This window comes from Parasteatoda tepidariorum, chromosome 6 (genome assembly GCF_982258835.1).
Source record: "Parasteatoda tepidariorum strain Cologne lab strain chromosome 6, Ptep-v5.0, whole genome shotgun sequence".
Classification (NCBI taxonomy): domain Eukaryota; kingdom Metazoa; phylum Arthropoda; class Arachnida; order Araneae; family Theridiidae; genus Parasteatoda; species Parasteatoda tepidariorum.
The window spans coordinates 33,563,864-33,586,303 of record NC_141760.1 but is presented as its reverse complement, the minus strand read 5'-3'; the positions used below and the strand labels follow the sequence as shown (position 1 = coordinate 33,586,303).

General features: G+C 28.7%; 1 protein-coding gene across 2 annotated transcripts; it reads left to right on the top strand.

Moving 5' to 3' along the window:
- Positions 1-6,311: 6,311 nt before the first annotated feature.
- LOC107445986 (deubiquitinase OTUD6B) lies at positions 6,312-21,259 on the top strand. 2 transcript variants are annotated; one of them, XM_087165622.1, is made up of 11 exons: positions 6,432-6,678; positions 7,637-7,687; positions 8,346-8,476; positions 9,677-9,859; positions 11,710-11,847; positions 12,647-12,666; positions 13,302-13,347; positions 15,044-15,155; positions 18,383-18,444; positions 19,975-20,081; positions 21,102-21,259. In XM_087165622.1, exons 3-11 carry the CDS (start codon positions 8,360-8,362, stop codon positions 21,190-21,192), a joined length of 876 nt encoding a protein of 291 aa, XP_087021748.1. In that variant the 5' UTR covers positions 6,432-6,678; positions 7,637-7,687; positions 8,346-8,359; the 3' UTR covers positions 21,193-21,259. The 2 variants fall into 2 exon arrangements, with proteins under 2 accessions (XP_087021747.1, XP_087021748.1); XM_087165621.1 differs by lacking the exon at positions 7,637-7,687 and having other exon boundaries at positions 6,312-6,678.
- The last annotated feature ends 1,181 nt before the right edge of the window (positions 21,260-22,440 follow it).

The following is a 22,440-nucleotide window of genomic DNA, read 5'->3' as shown; positions in this document are numbered from 1 at the left end:
ATTGGGCAATTTGATAAATTTGAATTACTTTACGATAATTTCTCACATTGCCCGGTCATTATAAATACCGCTATTATTTCTTTGGGCACTTTGATTAATTGACAGCAATGGGACAAACACGTGCGTGTGGTGTGATTCTGGCTGGCCAATGTTCACCGGTGAATGTTGACAATCAAATTAGTCGCTTTGGTGAATGTCCGAAATATTTATTACATCCAATTTGATACTAATTTATTCGTGGATATAATTACATTTATTCGATACTTTAATACTTACTGACGATAGATTAGAACAAACATCATTGTTTGGAGTATCGGGCAAATATATACCGGGCAATGGCACTTGACTTTAAAAAAATATCCGTGTAGGGTATACCGGGCAGTGGCACTTGACCTTAAAAAAACATCAGTGTAGGGTATACTGGGCAAATGTATACCGGGCAGTGGCACTGAACCTTAAAAAAACATCAGTGTAGGGTATACCGGCCAAATGTATACCGGGCAGTGGCTCTTAACCTTAAAAAAACATCAGTGTAGGATATACCGGGCAATGGCACTTAACCAGACCTAGTGTGACTAGACCTTTGGTAAATGTCCGAAATATATACTAGGTCTAGTGCCACTTTTGCTATAACTTAAATGTTTAAAAAAATTAAACAAAGCGTTTGAATCAATTTTGAACTGATACCGAAATTATTACTTTAAAATTTAAAAAAAATAATAAAAACTGCGCCAGATAAGAGTAATTGAAGTAGTTGCTTTATACAGCGTATGTGCGGGAAAAAATTTTAAAAAAATTATGCAGGTGCATCTAAAAGTGGATGAATATCCCAAGACATCCTGTGGCTGTGTGTGACACAAATTGCCCACTTGACTTTTAGCATTATACATAATGACCGGGCAATGTAATAATTGCAACATAATTTATCATTTTGTCATATCCTTTTGGGCACTTTTTAAATTGCCCGGGCATTATAAACAATGCCCAATTATTTACATTGCCCGTGACATATACATTATATATTTATATAAAGTATGCGTGTATCTGCATATATGTGAATTAGCGTACATAAGATTATGCATACTTATATATACTACTTAAAGTATATATACGTATGTACAATACGCAAAAAATAAATGGACCATTCTATATAAGTTTTCATCTAATGATCGTATCTTCACATTCAAGGACTCAATCTTTAAGGTTCGAGAGGATGACATATATGATAATTACTTAGTGCCCACGATATTTAAAGTTACGAAATCAGACACAAAAACATACTTTCTCTGAACAAACATACCTTTTTTATGGTGTTTCTTGGGTTTTTGACTCTCAAATTATAGGGGTGGCCGTAATCTGGAAAAAAATAGTCCCAATAGTTATAGTCAGAAGAGCGGTTCAAGGTTTGTATCCCTTAATGTTAATATTTTTTACGTATGAGACCACATCTTGAGAGCATCTTAAATTAATTGAAAATTTTTTTGCACTCAATCAAAAAATTCGTTTGTCCAAAGCTAATTCCATGCAAAATATAAATTTTAGTCAAAATAATTGTTTTTAATTATTTTATTCAACGATAGTCTAAAAAATTTTGAATTTAAGTTAAACAATTTTAAATGGCAAAGCGCAAAATTTGAACGAAATCAATCGAATAGCTCTTAATAATGTGACTTTTTCAAAATTCAATTTTTCAGGAACTATTCGATCCATTCTACTCAAATGTTGTATTTTGCCATTTAAAATTTCCTTCTTTAAAATGTCATAAAAAATTGTGTACTGTAATAATCAAAAATTTTTTGGCTATTATAAAATAAAATTTTAAAAAAGTAAATATTTACTAAAAGTTATATTTTGCAAAGAATTATCTTTGGATAAACGAAATTTATGTTTGTATGCAAAATTATTTTAATTCGTTTTAAAAGTTCTCAAGACATGGTGAAATACTCAAAAAGTCAAATTAACATTAAGGAGTCTAAGCTTTGGACTCACACCTCACTATTGGGCGGCTCGTTTGACCAACCTATTATTAGGACCATATTTCCCAGAGTGCGGCTACGCCCTATATTTTGTGGGTCAGAAATGTGCATCAGTCGAGAAAAGGTATGTTTTTCAGAGAAAGTAAGTTTTATTTTTGTCTAATTTAATAACTTAAAATATGGTTTGCATTAATTAATTAACATATTTGAGATCCTTTGAATCCTTAAGATTGAGATCAAGAACGTAAATATCCGATTATCTCGCAGTAGAGTGAACTTTAAGACACTGTTCCCAGTAGAACACCGAAGTCAAGGATCACGGTCAGTGTGTGGATGGGTGATCACTTTGATCAACCTACAAAGGAACCAAAGGTGTGCGGTATCTATCCTAATTAAACTTTTCAACCATTAAAATCTCGATTTCACTCGCAGGTCGTCAAGCAGGAGATCCATCCCCTCTGCAGAGGATCAAAATTGTGTTGACATGTCTTCATATCATCCTCAGGAATGTTTCCCAACTCTACACCAATAGCCCATTGTTCATCGTTAGTGCGACATAGACCAACAAAAACAACCGATCATTAGATCAAAAAATTTTCAGAGTGGTCTGCTTTTTGTTTTCAACAAATAATTTATTCATTCTAAGTTTATATGACATACAATGTACTCACGAGTGCATGTACTATTTAATAACAATGTTATTCATACAACGATATTTAAAGTGACCACATAAATATAATTATATACTGCGTGTGTATGCATGTATTTTTACTTATACGTGTGTATGCATGCATTTTTATTTATACGTGTATATGCACCTGTATACATATAATGTATGCATGCGTTCCTGTAGGTACAATATACGTTTGTGTCCATGTACGTACATACAATTCATGTGTATATGCATAAAATTTCATTCAATATACGCAAGTACGCTCACAAAAATTTCCTCTTATTTTTCAGAGAAAGGAGAATATCTGACGAGGAAGTAATTTATTTTAATGAGGATTGTTTCGCTAATTCCTTCATGTTAAATATGTTGTATATTCACTGGTGGTTATTATACCTATAATATCATTTGTTTATGTATTGACGAAATAGTTGATTATGGTGTATCAGTTTTGTATTATTCACTAATGGTTATTATACAAATAATATTTTTATATAACAAAATACCTAATATAATTATGGCATATCTGATTTGTACTAATACACTTGTCATATACTAATTGTTATGATAATCATAATATTTATTTGTTGTTTTGTGTTAAAAAAATATGTTTGGAGCTTCTACATTCATTAAGCGATTTCTTTTAAAAAAATATTTTGTTATCATTACGTTTCCTACATTTATCATATCATACATATTAAGTAAGAGATAAATAATCATTTGCAATTTATTTATTTTGACAGAAGAAGATATTTCATGTTAATTTTCTTTGATATAAACTCATGTTTGTGAAAATTGCAACACCATGAAGGACTTACGCAAGTGAGCTGAAATTTTCGGAAAATGCAAAGTAGAGCATAATATGCAAATGATTAGAATTTCAGACCCGTAGCGCATGTGTATGCTGACCAGCACCCTCTGAACGGCGGATGGATCCGAATAAATAGACGGCTGTAGCAAGCCGTGTATGGTTATCGGTGGTTATCTGCTAGTGGCAAACGTTAGCTCAGACGTTACATATGCCTTTTCGACGAAAGACAGCGAGATTTCAACAACTTACGGAGTTTGAAAGGGGGAGAATCATCGGCCTTCGTGAAGCTGGATTGTCTCATCGTGTAGTAACCGCTCGTGTGCAGCGTAACAGCAGCACAGTGATGCGTGCTTGGAAGCAGTGGAAGGACGAGTGTCAGACAACTCGTAAATCCGGAAGTGGACCCGAAATGTCACGTCAGCTCGCGATGATAGACACCTGGTCCGCATGGCGCTGACAGACCGCACGGCTCCCTCTAGACAACAGGCAGCACAGTGGTCAATAGCTACAGGTGTTTCATTGTGTGCTTCATCAATTCGTAGACGTCCACTGCAACGTGGACTGCGCGCAAGGATTCCTTTATGCAGGATCACCATCACGCTAAACCATAGCCGCCTGCGGCTCCAATGGGCCAATCAACATAAGGGCTGGCGTGCTGATTGGCAGCATGTCGTGTTTTCTGACGAATCCCGCTTTAATTTGTGGTACCATGATGGCCGCATTTGTGTCAGACGCTATGCCTGTGAACGGCACCTTCCGGAGTGCATTATCGAACACCACAGTGGACGAACACCCGGAGTTATGGTCTGGGGTGCCATAGCATATCATGGACAATCTCAATTGCTACGAATTGTGGGTAATCTGAACAACAACCGGTACATCAGTGAAGTTTTACAGCCCCAAGCTGTTCCCTTCCTTCAAGCCCTGCCAGGCGCTGTATTTCAACAAGACAATGCCCGCCCTCATATTGCTAGGACTGTTCAATCCTGCCTTGCATTGCGGCAGGTACAGCTTCTTCCTTGGCCTGCGTATTCCCCAGATAAGTCACCGATTGAACATGTGTGTCATTTCGTTGATCGGTGCCTCACTCGTGATCCTCGTCCTGCTGCTTCTACAGACGAACTTTGGGTACGCATAAAAACTATATGGAATGCTCTTTCTCAGACAGCCATTCAAAATTTGCTTGACTCCATGCCACCTCGTGCAGCAGCGCTTATTGCGGTGCGTGGTGGCTACACAAAATACTAATTTCGATCTCTTGTTATTGTTTGTTTGCTTTGAAAGTTTAATCATTTATTTGTACCAGTACCACTCAACTGTGTAGTAAATTTAATTCAATTATGACGACTCCTTCATGGTGTTGCAATTTTCACAAACAGGAGTTTACAAAAAACTGAACATTTTTGCACTCATCAAAACTTCTCACACCGCATAAATTTCCGAATAAGAAAGACGAAAATATGCAGACCCTCTTTAAGTATTACATATGTTCTATTTATTTTATGTTTTCATTAATCAAATCGTCAAATAAAAAAAATTTCATATTAAACGATATTTTAACTTGTAAATCTCTAAGTTCTAAAAGCAAAATAAGTCAGACTGATAAAAAATGACTGTTTTCCCCAAAATAATCAAGCAAAATAGATAGAAAGGAGAATTTTTCTCGGATTGAGAAGCTATAAGAAGTAAAATATAAAACGAATAATGAAACGCGCCGTCACACAATCGTGGAAGAAATGACATCACGTTCAGAATGACGTTTTAGCTGACGTACACTAGCAATAGTATTAAATTGCATTGTCAATGAAAATCTCATGACAAGGTAGATTTTAGCTGAGCATACGAAACGCTGCAAACGGAAACCTTATAATTATGTAGATTTAGGATGATTTTCATCTTAGAACTAGCGTTATTCAAGGTTTTTTTTTTCACTTGAAAACCCTAAAACAACCTCGTTTTAAGGTTGTTAGGCAGAAGGTTGTTTTCCAAGGTTTTGGATTAGGGTAATGTGCGTAGAATAGAGCAGATTGTCGCAGACCTCGTTTTAAGGTTAGAAGGTTTACACGTAAACCGTGTAAAAAAACCTTTTTAGGTTTACATGAAAAGGTTTTTGTTGGGGGAAAAAACCTTATATTGCTATCTGGGGTCTGACTTTTTTTAAATTCATTTTCCTAGATATTTGAAATTCGCCTGGTCAGTGTGCGGATGGGTGACCCACTTGGATCAGTCTGCGCAGGGACCGAGGGTGTGCGGTATTGGTCCTCGTTAAACTGTGCTACCGTAAAGTGCTCGACTTCGCGTGCAGGTCGTCGGGCTACCGAAGCAGGGGTGCCATCCCCTCTGCGGAGGATCAAAATTGTGATGGCATGTCTTCGGATCATCCTCAGGGATGTTTCCCAGACCGTCGCCAATATATAGCCCATTGTGCAGCTCTAGTGCGACGTAAATGAACAAATCAAATCAAATGAAATTCGCCTAAAAAAGTTTTTCAGACATAGCGAAAAGTGAAAACTAATATCTGCTGACTAAACAATGGGGACCATATTTCCCAGTCTGCGACTACCCTCTGTATTTCGGGAGGTAAAAAATTCGAATCCGTTGAAAAAAAATATGTTTATTCTGAGAAAATTCGTTTTTGTGTCTGATTTTCTAATTTAAAAATATCTTCTGCACTTATAATTAGCATATTTGAGGTCTCCCTTTGAACCATTAAGATTGAATTTTAGAAGGTGAGAAATATTCAGGGAGGTCCGCTATAGGGGTTAAAGCATCTTATAAGGGGTAAAGCATCCTACCGGGAGCCAATTAACATCTCTCTCCTCCACATATATTCTTACGCGCGTGTAGAGCAAGTGGTTGTAACGCAAATGCACTGAAATCGGCGTTGTAGGAAAATTGTTTCCGAAGAATATTATAAAGCTGAAAGCACAGTATTCATTCTTATAAACTGGCTTTTTTCGGTAATCAATCAATTAATCAATCTAAAATCAAAACAAACTTTCCTCTTATATTTATAAAATATTTTGATCGCAAAATCTTTGTTAAAATTTGCTTGACAATTTTCTTTCTCTATTTAAAATAAAAAGAATGACTCTTACATTCACTTTATATTCAAATTAAATTAGTTTAAGCAATTTTAATATCAAGTTTGGGTATGGAAGAACCTTGTTCATATGATGATCTTCTTTCTCTTCAACGAAAGGAAAAGAAAGATTTATTAGGTTTGAAATTTTTTTATACTTCCATTCAATGAACTAAGTTTCGAAAAATTGCTTAGTTTCGAAAAGTATATTATTATCTTAAAAAAAATGGTTTTTCTTTTAACTAACTGTCCGTGATTATAATAAGTTAGTTTATTGCTACGTTTTGGACAAACATAGAATTAATGTAACACTAAATATTTTATAATGGGATTGCAAACGTTATCTTCCTTCCTTGGTTACTCTTCGCCAACTTGCCGTGATCATGATAATATCCCCTTTATGATTCATAATGCTTATTAACTGTGCATCAAATTATATAATTAATTTGTAAAAAATTACTGATAAAAATTAATAAAGAATTAGGACCTAAATAATTTGAATAAAATGCACACGTTAATTAATATATGAATTTACATTAAAAAATTGTTGCACTATTATGGGAAAGATATTGTTTTCAAGAAGGATACAGAATTTTTTGAATATTATTTCTGGATATAAAGTCTTATTTATTTATCCAAAAAGTGAGTTTAAATTGGCTAATTACAGTTGCATGAGGAATTAAGAGTATATTATACAATTTTTGGGCGGATTTCTATAAAAACTACGGCAAGGACAAGTGTCGCCAACCTTTTGGCGACCTATCTAAAAAGGTCACCCAAGGGTTGGAGGAAAAAGGGAAGCCTGATCGGGGAGAGAAAATATGGGGGGAGGAAGAGGCGTAAATTTCATGATCAAAAGAAAACTCATTTCCTCTGCCAGAAATGTTATCTTCCTTCCTCGGCGAGCAAACAGAACTTGTCGCCAACTTGCTGTAGTTATGATAATTCCCCCAATTTTATTTTTATAAACATTGGTGAACAAAGTTTTAATTAGTTTATTTATTAGCTGATGGAGAGTTATATAAACAAAAAAAATTCTTATAGAGAGATTTTGCATGGCATTATGGCTTTCCACTAATGTTATTTAATCTTTACAGTGTAGGCTCAAAAGTATTCTGATGGAAAAGGCTATACAGAATCTATCCGATGTAAAGTTCCTACATTTTTATACAATTGTTTATTACAAATATTTTACACAATTTTTGTCACCTTGTTTATGCTGTGCATTACTGTGATACCATTTAGGCATTACATATTTCATGACTTTTAATATTTCTTTAATTTCATAAATTTAATTTTTTTTAATCATTCTTAATCCTGTAATAATTAAATTAAGTCAATTTGATTTTTATCATGTTTTATAAAAAGCAAATGTAATACTTTTATTCTTTTTGTTGCAATCAATGTTACTTAACTTTTTAATTCAATTATAATTTTAAAAATGCTGCCTAATTAAAAAGGATTATTTTCTTTGGTTAATCATATCTAAGAAATTTCTCTATTTTAGTACAAAGTCAGAATTACACTATAAATATGGGGCATAATAAATACTGTATGCAATTGAATGAGAAAATGGTAAAAGGAAAATTCTGCATTAGAGTACTTATTTATGATAAAATGAATTAACATTAAATTTATCATAAATAGCACAAGATGTTTAATCGGACAATGTTTTAGTTATCTTTTTTTTACAATTTAATTTTCATGATTGTTTAATTTTGTAAGATCAGCTTCATCCAACAAAAGGTGTATTTTATTAAATTAATTGAATATAGTAAGTTATTCAATGTTTTTACTTTTTTACAGCTAAAACTCAAAAAATGAAACATAGTATAGCTAAAGGGGATAAAAAGAAGAAAAAAGAAGTAACAGCTGAAATTGCTCAACTTCTAGCTGATTTAGAGTTGAAACATGAAGAACAGCTTAAGTTATATGAAGTAAGCATTGTTTCTCTTCATTGGAAGTACTAAATCCATTTGTATTCTTGCAAATGGAAAATTTCCTTTGTTTCAATATTAAAATGGAAAAAGATGACATATTAGGTGCACTCAAACCAAGTCACCTATATGTAAAACCAACCACATGTGAAAAAGTGTAAGGAGATGTTTACAATTTAATTATTTTCTCTTTTTTTCACAAAAGATATTATAATTTTATTATATTATTTTAAACTGAAACTTAAATATATTTATTATTTATTTCACTGAAATGAGAATATTATTAATTTCAATTAGTTTATATTACCTTGTTATAAAAGTGTCTTTATTTTAAAATGAGTGTAATTTAAATTTATAGTCATACATATTAGCTACAAAAGAAAAGGATATTTCTTGTATTGACTTTATTGTTGTTGTTGTTGTTAATTTACGTCGCACTAGAGCTGCACAATGGGCTATTGGCGACGGTCTGGGAAACATCCCGGAGGATGATCCGAAGACATGCCATCACAATTTTGATCCTCTGCGGAGGGGATGGCACCCCGCTTCGGTAGCCCGACGACCATTGACTTTATGAGACCAACATTTTCTCTTATAACTCTATAGAGTCACAATAAATTAAAAAAATTTTGATTAAAGCTTTCTGGAATTAAGTTTTTTTAGTTCACATGAAATCTATGCCAGTATGTTGATATGAAAACCTAGGTTTTCAAATAAGGCATTTTAAAAAAAAAAAAAAAGATGGAAATATTCTTGATAATTAACCTTTTTTTAAAAAAACAAACAATTATATATATTTTTGTCATTTTAACAATTCATGTTAATTTCATAATTTAAACATTAGTCGTTATTGATTTATTAAGACTAATAACTTTAAGTTTTTGTTAACATTGATGATGTTTGAAAAGGCACTAATCTCCATTAATTATGGTTAGTACGAATTTTCTATGAGCATCAATAGTAAAATATCTAAATGCTTCAATTCTGATTTCTCAAAATGTATTAGCACATTAAGAATTTTTAATTTTCATAGACTACTAATGCTGCAAAAAAAAGAGTGTTATTTTCAATTCAAATTTTAAAATGACATTAAATTTGTATGTAAAAAAAAATAGCTTATAATTTTTTCACACTCGGTATATTTTTCCTATGCTCTTTAACCTTTAGGTGTATATTGTTTTATTTAATGTGTTTATTAAGGGGCAGAATGCTGAAAATCCAGATACTACAGACAATGGCTGTATCGAACAAGCAATATCTGATGAAAATATTAAAAATAATTCTACGAAGGAAGAGACTGATATTGTAGAGACATTAGATGAAGATAACGAGGCTGAAGCACCAAATACTGCTGCGAAAGTGAGCAAAGCTCAAAAACGAAGAGTAAGAAAGTTTTTCATACTTATACTTAATTTTTTAAATAGTATAAGTAGAAAGTTTTTCATACTTATACTTAATTTTTTGCCAATATCAAATTTTTAGTATAAATTTGATGAATATTTTTATTTTTTTAATAGAACTTTAACAAAAGTGCTTTTCTTTATCTTATTTATTTTTGATAATGTTAACTAAAACTATTAAAATTTGAGGCAAAATGTTACTTAGAATTTTTAGGCATATTTTATCTTTCAATTATAGAAAGAAAAAGGAAATATCTATTCTTTTTGCTTTAATTTCTTTGAAAAAATATTCTTTTTATTTGATAAAGAATGAAAAAGAAATGTACAATGAAAATGCAATAAAAGACACATAAGTGTACAATACAATGCTATAAAAGAAATATACAATACAAGAATAAAACTGCATTAAGAATTGTTTAACATATATTTTGAAAGTTTTTTTTCTCCTCTCTACTCACAGCTTAATATTATACTTGTGTAAATATTTAGTCTTACAGTGATAATTATTACAGTGATATTAAATGAAACAATATAAACTGCATCTTTTAAAAGAGTATTTTTAATTTTAATGTGCTTCTAAGTATCTTAAGCAAGCTTACAAAGTTCTAGCACTAAAAATTGATGAGTCTACTGTACTAAATCGCTTTTAATATAACGCAGGAAAAACTTTTATTCATGAGAAATGTTCAAAATTGCACCCTTTTTTCTTAGATGCCATGCTGAATTTTTATGCACATGTTTTTAGATGCATGTTTCAAGTCGTCGGGAAAAACTTCTTGTAACCTTTGAATACAGAAAATTTCAGATCATGTTTTATTTAAGGACAAAGTTTGCTTTGATAAGTTATGTAAACAAATCAAAATCTTACATATAAGCTGCAACAAATTTCCACTCATTTTGTAAAAGCTTTTACATCATTCTCCAAAAAAAAAAAAGTTTTTATGGTGTGCTGCATCATAAAAAAGCATGGAAGTGACACTTTATTTATATATATATATGTTGCTGGTATGTTATGCAGAGAAGTTGTACAAAAAAGTGGGTGAAGAAAATGGAAGTTTTTATTTCTAAAACGCTATAGTGAAGAAAAGATGTCTTATATAAAAAGAAGTTTGATATAAAAATTTCGAAATTGATTAATAGCTTCCCATTGCACATCACACTTGAAATATATTAAAACTGATAAAATTTATTATTTTATATTGTTAATATTTATAGCCATAATTTTCAAAATTTTGCAAGTGATAATACCATCTTAAAATTTTGTTTACCCAATATGGTCTATACACATACCTTCTAATATTTGAGGTTTTTACCAAATATTATTTACAATGGTAGTTGACTAAAGCAGAAATATTCTACGACTCTTAACAAGACGTAGGTCATATGGTTATGAGCATTTGCTCACTTGTCCTTCTATATATTTGTTTAAATTATTTATTTGTGGTGGTGGATATAATTTTTTAAATTTTAATTTATTAAAACATTAATGCATAAACACTATGTAAATTATTTTCTGAAACTATGGAAATTCTGTAGCTGTTAGGGGGTATATATCGACCACTTTTTACTGACAGTACTTCCTAATTAACATTAAAGATAAAGAAAAATATTTTATTTGTAATATTCCACAGCTACAGAATTATAATGAAATATAATGATTTTAAGTTTATAATTTATATTGTACTTTACAGTAGCGTGTGTAATTTTAAAAAGATTATATTTCTAGTTTTCACTCAATTCTGGATTCTATATAGTGAACTTGTGTTTGATAGTGCATTATTTCAACTTCCTAAGATTTTATTTACTAAGAAATAAATTTTGCTTTTAAAATAGAATAAAAAAGCTCAGCAACGAAAAGAAAGGGAAATAGCTATTGCTAGTCAAGCAGAAGAAAATTTATTTGGCCTACGCCACGTAGAATCTTTAAAGATAAAGAAAATCTTGTCTGATAGAGGGTTAGCTATCTATGAGGTTTGTAGTTTACAGTTATATTAAAATTATTTTTATAATACATTTTTAGCTAATATATATATATATATATATATATATATATATATATATATATATATATATATATATATATATATATATATATATATATATATATATATATATATATAATGCATTATAGTTTTGTTCCTTGCATTCTTTCTGAAATAAGAGAATTTTTCTATTATTTAAAAAGTTATTTTAATTTTATTTTGTAATGTTATTGAAGAAACAATTTATTTTAGCAATTATGTCATCATAGAGTTCTCTAACCCTACTGGTTGAAGTTTATTATTTGCCTATTATCAATCAATCCATTACTGTAGTCAATATTTGTCAATAATAACAAGGTGTTTTTTAATGAAATGTTTGTGAGTAATAATAATTGTTTAATGGCTTCGATTTCTTCTTTTGTGTAATTTCTATAAAGAATTTTAATTAAATTAAGACAAAAAATGAAGTTGCACTTTTTCCTTGCAAATCAAAATGTGCCTTCACGAGTAATAAGTTGTCAATAAAGTGCGAGATAACAACTTTACTTGATCAACATTTTGCTTCTGGTAACTTATTGTAGGCAGATACAGGCTGTTAGTAGCCAGGTACATCATAGTGGTGTCAGCTTAGACTTCTTTCTTTCTTTCTTTTTTTTTTTTTTTTTAAGAATTGAATAGTTAGTATTTATTGCTTATTTCTGTATAAATAATTTGTGTGTAATGTTATATTACTGTTACAATATGTAAGATACGGTAACTAATTTGCAAATATTTATTTTTGTTTTTAGATTCCTTCTGATGGAAATTGGTATGTAGCATCATTTTTATCATGATTCTTTAGTCTAAGGTATATGAATTGATAAATCATTTGGTTATTAGCTTACTGCTAACTTGAGAAATGGTAACACTCAAAATTGAATTGCATAAGAACTTGAGATAATTTTAATACCAGACTTCCATTGTCATAGTCAAAGTAAACAAGCATTGAGAACTGAGAATTGTTTGAAAAAATTTGTTATGTTGTTCACTTATTCAATGTTAATGTTAAATTAATATATTTGTTTATAATTATTATATATTTTTCTTAAATATTTGCTAATTTTTTTAAAATTTTTCTTTTAATATTGCATATTTTTTTAATGTAATGTTTTAAGTACTTTTCTACAATTTTAAATGAAAATTTTATGTTAAGATAAAGTATGATCTTAAAATAAACTGAGTCAATCACTCTTAAGAACGATTTCACAGCTGTAATTTTTTATAATTATATGTAGTTTTGTGTTTGTAGTGAAATCTTTGTTTTATAATGTAATTTTTTCAAAATTGTAATTTAAAGATTTAAGGGTTGTGTTTTAAAGTTTTTTTATTACTTATAAATTTGCTCGTGTTTTTGTTTTTTATTGTTAAAGAAAATTGCCTTGATACACTTTCTCTAATTTCCAGTTTATATCAAGCCATTGTGCATCAACTAACTATTTTCAATTTAGAAGTAAGATATTATTTTTGTTAATTCTATTCGAATTGCATATTTTTGAATGTTATGTAATCAGTTTTTATAGTAAAGTTACATTTGTTTAAAATTATTCTTAAAATAATTATTTCAATTGATAAATATTTTTTAATAATTGTAAAATCATAAGCAACTGTTGCTAAGGTTGAATACAGTAGGAAAAAGTTTAGAGATGGTCGTCTCAAAAAGGGTAAAAGAGTTCAGTATTTTCACAAAAAATGTAGAATAAGTACTTCCCTTAGTTGAAAAAAAAATTTCATGAAAATGTTAAAATCAAAAGGAAAAAGATAAAGGATTTTTTTTTATTTAAATGCAACAATCTATTTTATTTTTATCATGCACTTTAGAGTGATGTTAGTACACCCGCTAATTTATAAGTATGACAATTTAAATATATATGACAATATAAATATTTTTCTTAATGAAACTAAATGTTTTGCCAATTGGGTTATAAGTATGTTAGGTTAATGCTAGAATACCTATAAATTTATAAAATTATTATATAACAATTTAAGTATTTTTTTTAATGTAACTGAATGTTTTGCTAATTAGGTAATAAGTAGGTTGATGTCAACATACCTACAAATTTATTAAAAGATAATATGACGATATATATGATATGACAATATGATATGAAGATAATATGACATAAGCTTTCTTAATATAAATCTGTGTTTTACTAATTACTTTATTAGTATGTTAGGTCGTTGTCAACATACCTACAGATTTACTTTCAATAAAAATGAGATAATATAAGTATTTTTTTTTTAATTTAATGAACATTTTAATATTAAAGATAGTTTTAAAATATAGCTCTGTAAATTAGTTAAATTCTCTTGTCTAGTGAATAAACTTTTTGCTATTCTTCAATTTTTATTGATTCTAACAATCTAAAAAAACTTTCTATTAGTAGCATACAGTTATTATTTATTTATTGAAACCAATAATTAATTTGTATTTAAAATTAAAACCTGAACTGTAAATAGTAATTATTTAAACTATAAATTTAAAATTAATAATCTGATTTCAAGTCGTTTGCTTTTTAGATTAGATTTTCTAATTAAAATTATTTTTACTCTTTACTCCATCTTACCTTCTACTCCGATGAAAATAATTTTTGTTCATTTTATTATGCTATTAAATGTTTTAAATTTTTTTTTCTTTTCTTAAGGAACAGCATCACTGTCTCAAAATAAGACAATGTTTTCATAAAAAATAATATGCTCAGAAATTTATTAACTAAAATATTTCTCAAATTTGTATTAAATCTGGAATGTTTTTTGATTGTACAAGCTATTTTTTTTTAATCATGGTCTTTGATCCCTTTCAAAAATATTTGCCTGACATTAAATATTACTTATCATTTCCTGTCATCATATTTTAAATTTGTTAAAAATACTATAATTTTCTGGTTTTGAAACTTCGCACATTTTTATTTATTTATTTTAAAAAAATATCAGTTAGTATAATGCTTCACAAGTTGTTTTAGCAAATTTTAACATCTAAGGCCACTTTGTAAAATTTTTTATTTTTAATTTTTATTTGACTATTCATATAAATAGAATTAAGCTTGATGTAAATGCGTTTTGTTTTCTTTGAATACAAATACTGATAAACATTAAAAGATTTGCTTATTTTTTTAAACACATAATTATTCTATTTTTATGTTTTTTAGAAAAGAACTGTTCCATCTTTGCGGGAAGAAGCAGCTAAGTATTTACGATTGCACAAAGAAGACTACTTGCCATTTATCACTCATCCTGAAACAGGAGATATGTTGACAGATGGTAATATTCTCTCTTTTTTTTAGTTTATACAGTTAGTTTAGTTCAACCTTCATTCTTAAAGTAACTTTTGATCTAATATTCATTTGGGTTCATTTGTTTAATTTTTTTGGTTTTGTAGACACACATATAATTAATTAATAATGCTTATTAATTTATACTGACTTTCAATTAAATGAATTTTCCTTTCACTTAATTCATGATTGATTAAAATTTAGATTTTACCCTAAGTTACTAAACTTAAATCAGTGTTACTCTGTAGCTAATCATTAGAATCATAGGTTATGAGTTAAAAACAGGTTTATTATTATAATTTTTTTATTACGCCAAACAAATCAGCATAACTTAAAATAAATACCCTTATATTTTTATTGAAATGTTGATAAGTGAGAAAGTTTAATCTTTGCAATCTTCGAAGATGTTAAAATGTAATGATCTTTACAAAGCCAGCTAAAGTGGGAAATTTATTGGATGAAAGTTTAGATTATCTAAGTTTAAAATAAAAGAACATCATAAATTTGAAATACAGTCAAACTTGGATAATTCGAAGGGCAGGAGCCTCTGCAAAATTTCAAATTATCCAAACTTCGAATTATCCGAAAAATGTTATTTTTATGTCTTAAAATAATCACTCGTAACAGAAATTGCGAAACAAAGATTGTTTATTAATTTTAAATTAAAACGCTACAATTTTTAAAAATATTTAGCTATATCAGATTGCTTTAAAGAGTTTACTTGATTTTTTCTAACAAAAACCTTCAAGAATATTTATAGCTCTAAACACAGCTTCACTTACGTCAGATTGTCCTTCTGCATAGCGTCGATATTCTAATAAATGAACGACTGCCTCACTTGAAGTTGGAATTGGCCTCTGTTCTTCTACCTCATCTTCAACATCCTCTTCGTCTTCTGTTATAATATTCTTATTGTTTAGAACTTCAGATAGAATATCTGTATCCGATAACTCTCCACAAATGTCTATGTTTTCATCCATACTGACGTAATCATCGAACGGAATGTTGTCTTCCCATGCAACTGGGGGAGGTAAATTTTCATCAAAAAGATCGCTAGGGACAGTGTTCCTGATGAATCCTCCCTTCCGAAAACAATTTGCTATTGCTTTTTGGGTGACTTTGGACCATGCATTTTAACACATTCTTGAAGCATCGAGGAAAGTAATGGGACGCTTTTAGGAAGATTCAGTAAGGAGGTGTTGGACGACTAGACAATGCTTCTGTATAAATGCTTCAGATTTTTAATGATGCCTTGATCCATTGGTTGCACCACTGATGTCATGTTTGGCGGGAAAAAACAAACGGGATATTTTCCATAGTGGGTATCGATTTATGAGCAGTGCAGTTATCAATAAACAGGATGATTTTTCTATTTTTTCTTTGGTATGTGCGATTGAGATCTAGTAGCCATTCTTCAAAAATATTCGCCGTCATCCATGCTTTTGTGTTAGAATGGTATTCTATAGGCTTTGATTTGACATTTTTAAAACACCTTGAATTTCTTGATTTTCCATTCATCAGTAATGGTAATTTCTCAGGTCTAGGTCCATTTCCTCTTTAATCCTGTTCTGTTTGAGCAGATAAGACTATTCTCCCTCCCCCTTGTCATCTCTAAAAAAACTTCCATAATAGCTGAAAATAACCAGAATACTTTTCAAAAATAGCTGCATTTAAACTAGATTTTGTCATTTTTGAAAGCGCAAAAACTTCGAATTAAAGAAGTAGGACTTCGAAATAATCAAGATTTTTAGCATTAACTGAACATGCATGCGTCTAGGGAAAGAGAAAAGCTTCGAATTATACACGAATTCGAATTAAAGACGTTCGAATTATCCAAGTTTGACTGTACATTGGAACCTTGGTTTCACATAGTCTTTTTTGTATGTTATTCCGCCTCCTACGTCATTTTCTGCTGGTCTGTGAAAATCGCTTATACCAATAATGTTAAATTATTCCAGATTTTACGTTCCTCTTTTTAAGAAAATCCTGTTTTATACAAATCAAAATCATATTTTCTCAGCAACACTTGCATTAATTTTTTCTGAGTTCTTTCTTTCATTTTTTATCTTCTTTAAAAGAAGAGAGATTTGTTTAATAACTATTTGGCTGTTTTGACATTATTTTTATTTCATCTTATTCCATCTTTCTATTCCATCTTATGTCTGAGATTTTCCTTTGGAGTCAAAAAAATGTGGGATGGGGTGAAGCACAGAAAGGGGAAATATGCGAGTTTAAATTATAAAAATTTTTAATGGAATTTTTTCTACCAAACTTCAACTTTTGAATCTTGGAATAATCCAGTCGTTTAAAGAGAATTACACCAAACAACTGGTTAGGCAATAATTTCTTTTTCTTGATTCTAAATGCAAAATTAAATCATTAGAAAGCTCTGAATTTGATTTCTAAAGCATTGGACAGTATCAACTAAAATGCATTACAATTCGTTTAATAAAACAGACTCCTCAGTGTTCAGCAGAAACATTGGCACTTTGGAAGATCTTTAGAAATCGATTATGCATATATCGACTGCAACACACATCCCATTGCTTTTCAATTCCTTCAATATCTGATTTAATGCCTGTTCTCATTGATTGTGATGAAAACGATGAAGATGAATGAAAAATATTGAAGGATACACCCACAGTTGATCAAGAATTCCAAAGCATGAAAATTCTGAAACAATATTTATTTGCTAATACCAACTATATTTATTTGCTTTTGTAAACCAAAAAAGCTAAATTTGCAGACAATAATAAGTATTGTTTGGGATATTTTTGAAATAATATCTAAAACTGAAAAATAGATAAATGTTCTACTGGTTCATCTTGTGTCAATTTCAAAAAAATATGCTTCTAATTTTTTATATATATTTTTTACGTTTTTCCGCTTGCACTTTTTACGCTGGTTTGGCTGAAAACATGAAATTGGGATTCCACTGTATTTTCTCAAATGGTTTATTGAGGGACATCAAAAAAAATATTTGTTTAATGATTATAGATTAGTAAATCTATTTTAGCTGATTGTTTTTGATCTTGTATATCACTGTGTTCACACTATAAATTAGCTAAACTTACCTTGCCCACATTTTTGATAAATGGCTTATCTGTGCTCAATCTGCAAAAAAATATTTTGAAATACTTTAATTGATTATAAATGTTTTATTTTATTGAGTAATTATACCATTTAAAATGTCTTTTTTTCTTTTAATTTTTTTAGAGCAATTTGAAAAATATTGTGATGATATTGTTAATACTCCAGCTTGGGGAGGTCACGTAGAAGTAAGAAAAGTTAACATTTTATTATTTCAGTAGGTTGATAATTATTAATTTTCAACTGATTTTATAATTTTCTCTAGCTGAAAACTACAAAATTATGAACTACATACAAAATAATAATAATAATAAATAAATAGAAAAGAAAATCGGGAAGTAAATTCTAAACCTTTTTTTGTATAATCTACTCATTTTCCACATCTTTTTTGTCTTAGCATGGCTTTTTCTGTGAAAGAATTGCCAATTGAAATAATTGAAAATTTTTTCCTCATCAAAGCCTTCCAGCCTTTCTTTATCATCCGATGATAAAAAATGTAACAATAAGTTTGTAATTTTTAACAATTATTTTGGTTGTTATATGCAATAACTGCACAAAATTTCCTAAACGTAGATTAAATATTTATGAAAATATGAACATTTTTATGAACAAACTAATTTTTTTGTCTTACTTTTTTTATAACTTTAAAATATTTCAATAAAATTAAACAAAATCTTTGGAATATTTTAAAAATTAATTACAAAATTTTTTCTTTAAAGTTTGAAAAAAAAATTCTTGAAAGCTATGCATTATATAAGTAATTAAAGTAGTTCTTTTATACTGTACATGCGCGGAAAAAAATTTACTTTTTATTCATAATTTTGTAGTAAATTTTATTTTGCAACTAATGACAGAAGTTCGATTTGAATATCTTAAAAATTTAAAAAGTTTCAAGCAATTTTTAAGAAGTTTTTTACTTTTTAAAGGAAACTCAAAATGATAAGGGGTTTTCTCCACATATTATTTTGTATCATAACTAATGATACTAATGATAGTATCTAATAATGATAGTAACGAAGTAACTAATGATAATAACTTACAATAAATTTTCTACACCGAAATAGAATTGTATAAGGAAAGAAAACCTGCGAAAGAAAAGATACTTTTAAGTTGGATGGTCCCCAATAATACCGATGTCATTTTTAATAAGTCTTGCTTATTTTTAATAACCAAAATAATTGTTACAAGTTTCTAATTCATAGATATATTTTTTAGCATAGGGTGTTCAAAAACTCTATCCTAATTTATTTTTTATTATTGTCACCCATTTGTAATTTATTGTTGGTTCCTCGAACCTCTAGAAGCTTTAAACTTCATTGAAAAAAATGAAAAATCGCATAACCTAAATATTTCTAATTTTATAAAATGATTCTCATAGTATTTTTTAAGAAAGATAAAAAAATGTGTTAGTATAGCTGTCTTTTCATTGTTTTGTACAACCCCTTTATCCTAATATAAAAAGCTTCTTAGTCTTATGTCTTAATTGCCGTTTCAAATTGCAACATTTTGATGAAAAAAATCATTCAATGGTATGATTCTTAAGAATTTTGCGCTAGGATTTCAAAAGAATCCTTTGAGTAGAGTTTTAAACTTTAGTATAGAAACTGTTTATTTATAACTTCTAATACAAGCCCATATCCTAACTTGTTCAGATAAACAAAAAAATATATTTATTTATTTTTCTTCAAGCTTTAGTGTGTTGTGCTGTTTTGTTGCAGATAAAAATTTTATCAAACATCTGCTGCAAACCAATAGAAGTAATTCAAGCTGATGGTCCTAGTGTCATTGTTGGCGAAGAAAATTCAGATCCTAGGCTCATTATCAGGTTAAAAAAATTTCAAAAAAACTTTATTAATTTACTTTTTGCACTCAACCAACTCTTGCTTCTAAAGTGATTTCTAATATATTAATTTTAAAACCATTATAATAACAATGTATCTCTGTATAGTATATCTCAAACGCTTAAAAAATTGGTACATAACTAGGTGTTCCATATAGATGTGTGTAATATCTTTTGTTTAGGGATGCATTGGTTAGTAGTAAGGGAAAAACTAAAAATAGTTTAAAAACTAAGGCTGCATCTCAAAACAGTTTTAGACTATGAAAATAATATCTAGGTATATATTTGGATTCTACAATAATGTATTGATATACAAAATTTTAAATATGTTACCTTCAATATATTATGTTTCATGCAAGCAAAAAAAAATTTTTTTTAATCAATTTAAAAAAAAAAAAAAACTAACATTAACTTTAGACATGAGCTGCATTTTCTAAAATCATTTAGTATTTGAAATAAAGGCAAAAGGTAAAGGAATTCAATGCTACACATGTTTTAATGGAATTACTTTGTTTAATTCTTCAGCATCATAATCAATATTATCATTATAATCAATATTTATTATAAGCATAAGGCAGGTGAGTGTTCGAAAATTTCTACCCTTTAATGTTAATTTTACTTTCTTCATATTTCACCATATCTCCGAAACAAATAAATCTAATCAAAATATTTTTGCACACAATTTTAAAACTTGTTTATCCAAAGATAATTCCACATAAAAAATAATTTTTTAGATTGAATTTTAAAAAAATCATTTACATTTTCATCTTCATAGATTTTAAGATTGAGTTCTATTACATGAAAATCAGATCATTAGATCAAAAATTATTATGGTGTTCCCTTTTTTGTGCAGTGAACATAGTGTATCTAATTAAAATTTTTCACTACTTAATTTATTCTTACTTCATTCACTTTTGCTCATTGTTTCATAATAATTATTTCTGAAATAATAATATTTATTATAAAGCATTATAAAACTCATTAATTGATCTTTAAATTTTGTAGCTATCACAGGCACGTGTATGGATTAGGAGAGCATTACAATTCAGTCATACCAGCTGATAAATCATCAGATAATGCAACAGACATGCCATGACTTTTTCCTCCTGTGAGCTTACACACATTCTCTGTTTTATTTATATTCAATAAAATGTTTATATGTTCTCATGGTTTCTTTCTTTATTAATTACAATTCTTTTTGGAAGTTAATACAACGTAACAAAATCACATTAATGCATTCAAGACAACAATAATAATACTGATTCTTCTGGATCACTTTTCTTGAACAATTTGTATAACTTTATTTATTAAGTTCCTTTACTGCTATCTTTGCAAAATATTTGTTATCTGCTTTTCTCAAAAGTAAATCTTTCTTATTATTTGCATTTGGAGGCATCTAGCAATTAAACTCAAGAATTAAAGAAATCACAAGCAAGAAAAAAATAAGTTGAATACTTAGATTCAACAAACAGAGCTACAGCATTTTTTACAGCCACAGAATGTTATTTTAGTTTTAAATGTTGAACTTAATAAGAAAAGGAATGGTGAGGCTTATGCTCTATCTATATTGATTGGTGCCCTATTTTTTTTAAACATTCATTTATTTCATAATTGAATGTTTTTTTAAAAAAATAATTTTGTATATAAGTTTTATTTCCAAGTAGGGTTAAAAAATATATTGAAATTATATCCTTCAATTTAAAAAAGAAGAAAAAATTGCATTAATTTAAATCAGAGACACAATTTTAAAAAAGAGCCACCTAATTCAAAATTATGAACAAATAATAGGTCTTTTCTCTCTTTGGGATAGGGATAGCACATTAAATTTTTTTGGAAAATTTAGGTTATTAAATAATTAAACAGGCAGAATATTTTATCTTTCCTAGGTTTTTCTTTTATGTAATGCAAATGTTAATAAGATTTTCTTTCAAGACATTACTGCAAAACTTGAAAACTCTTGATTCATATTTATTTTTTTAATGTACTAAGTTTTTAATGTAAATTGTAATTTTATGTAAATTGTTAATCATGTTGCACCTATGTTAGATTTTATGAAACTATTTCATTTAAGATCTCATTAAAAAATTTTATTATATTTTTTAATGTGCTGTCAAAGGTTTTTTCCCCCTTATCATTATTTAGAACACCCTTAGTGAATTTTTTAAATTTACTTGAAAGTTACACATCAGCTGAAAGTTATTAATAATTAAAATAATTTTCTATATATTTTTAAACTTTTTTTTCTAAACTTTATAGATTTACCAAAATTTTAGATATTATTAAAATTAACTTGTGTAAAGACTTAAATAAAATATTAATAAGCTTCATCATCAATATAAATATT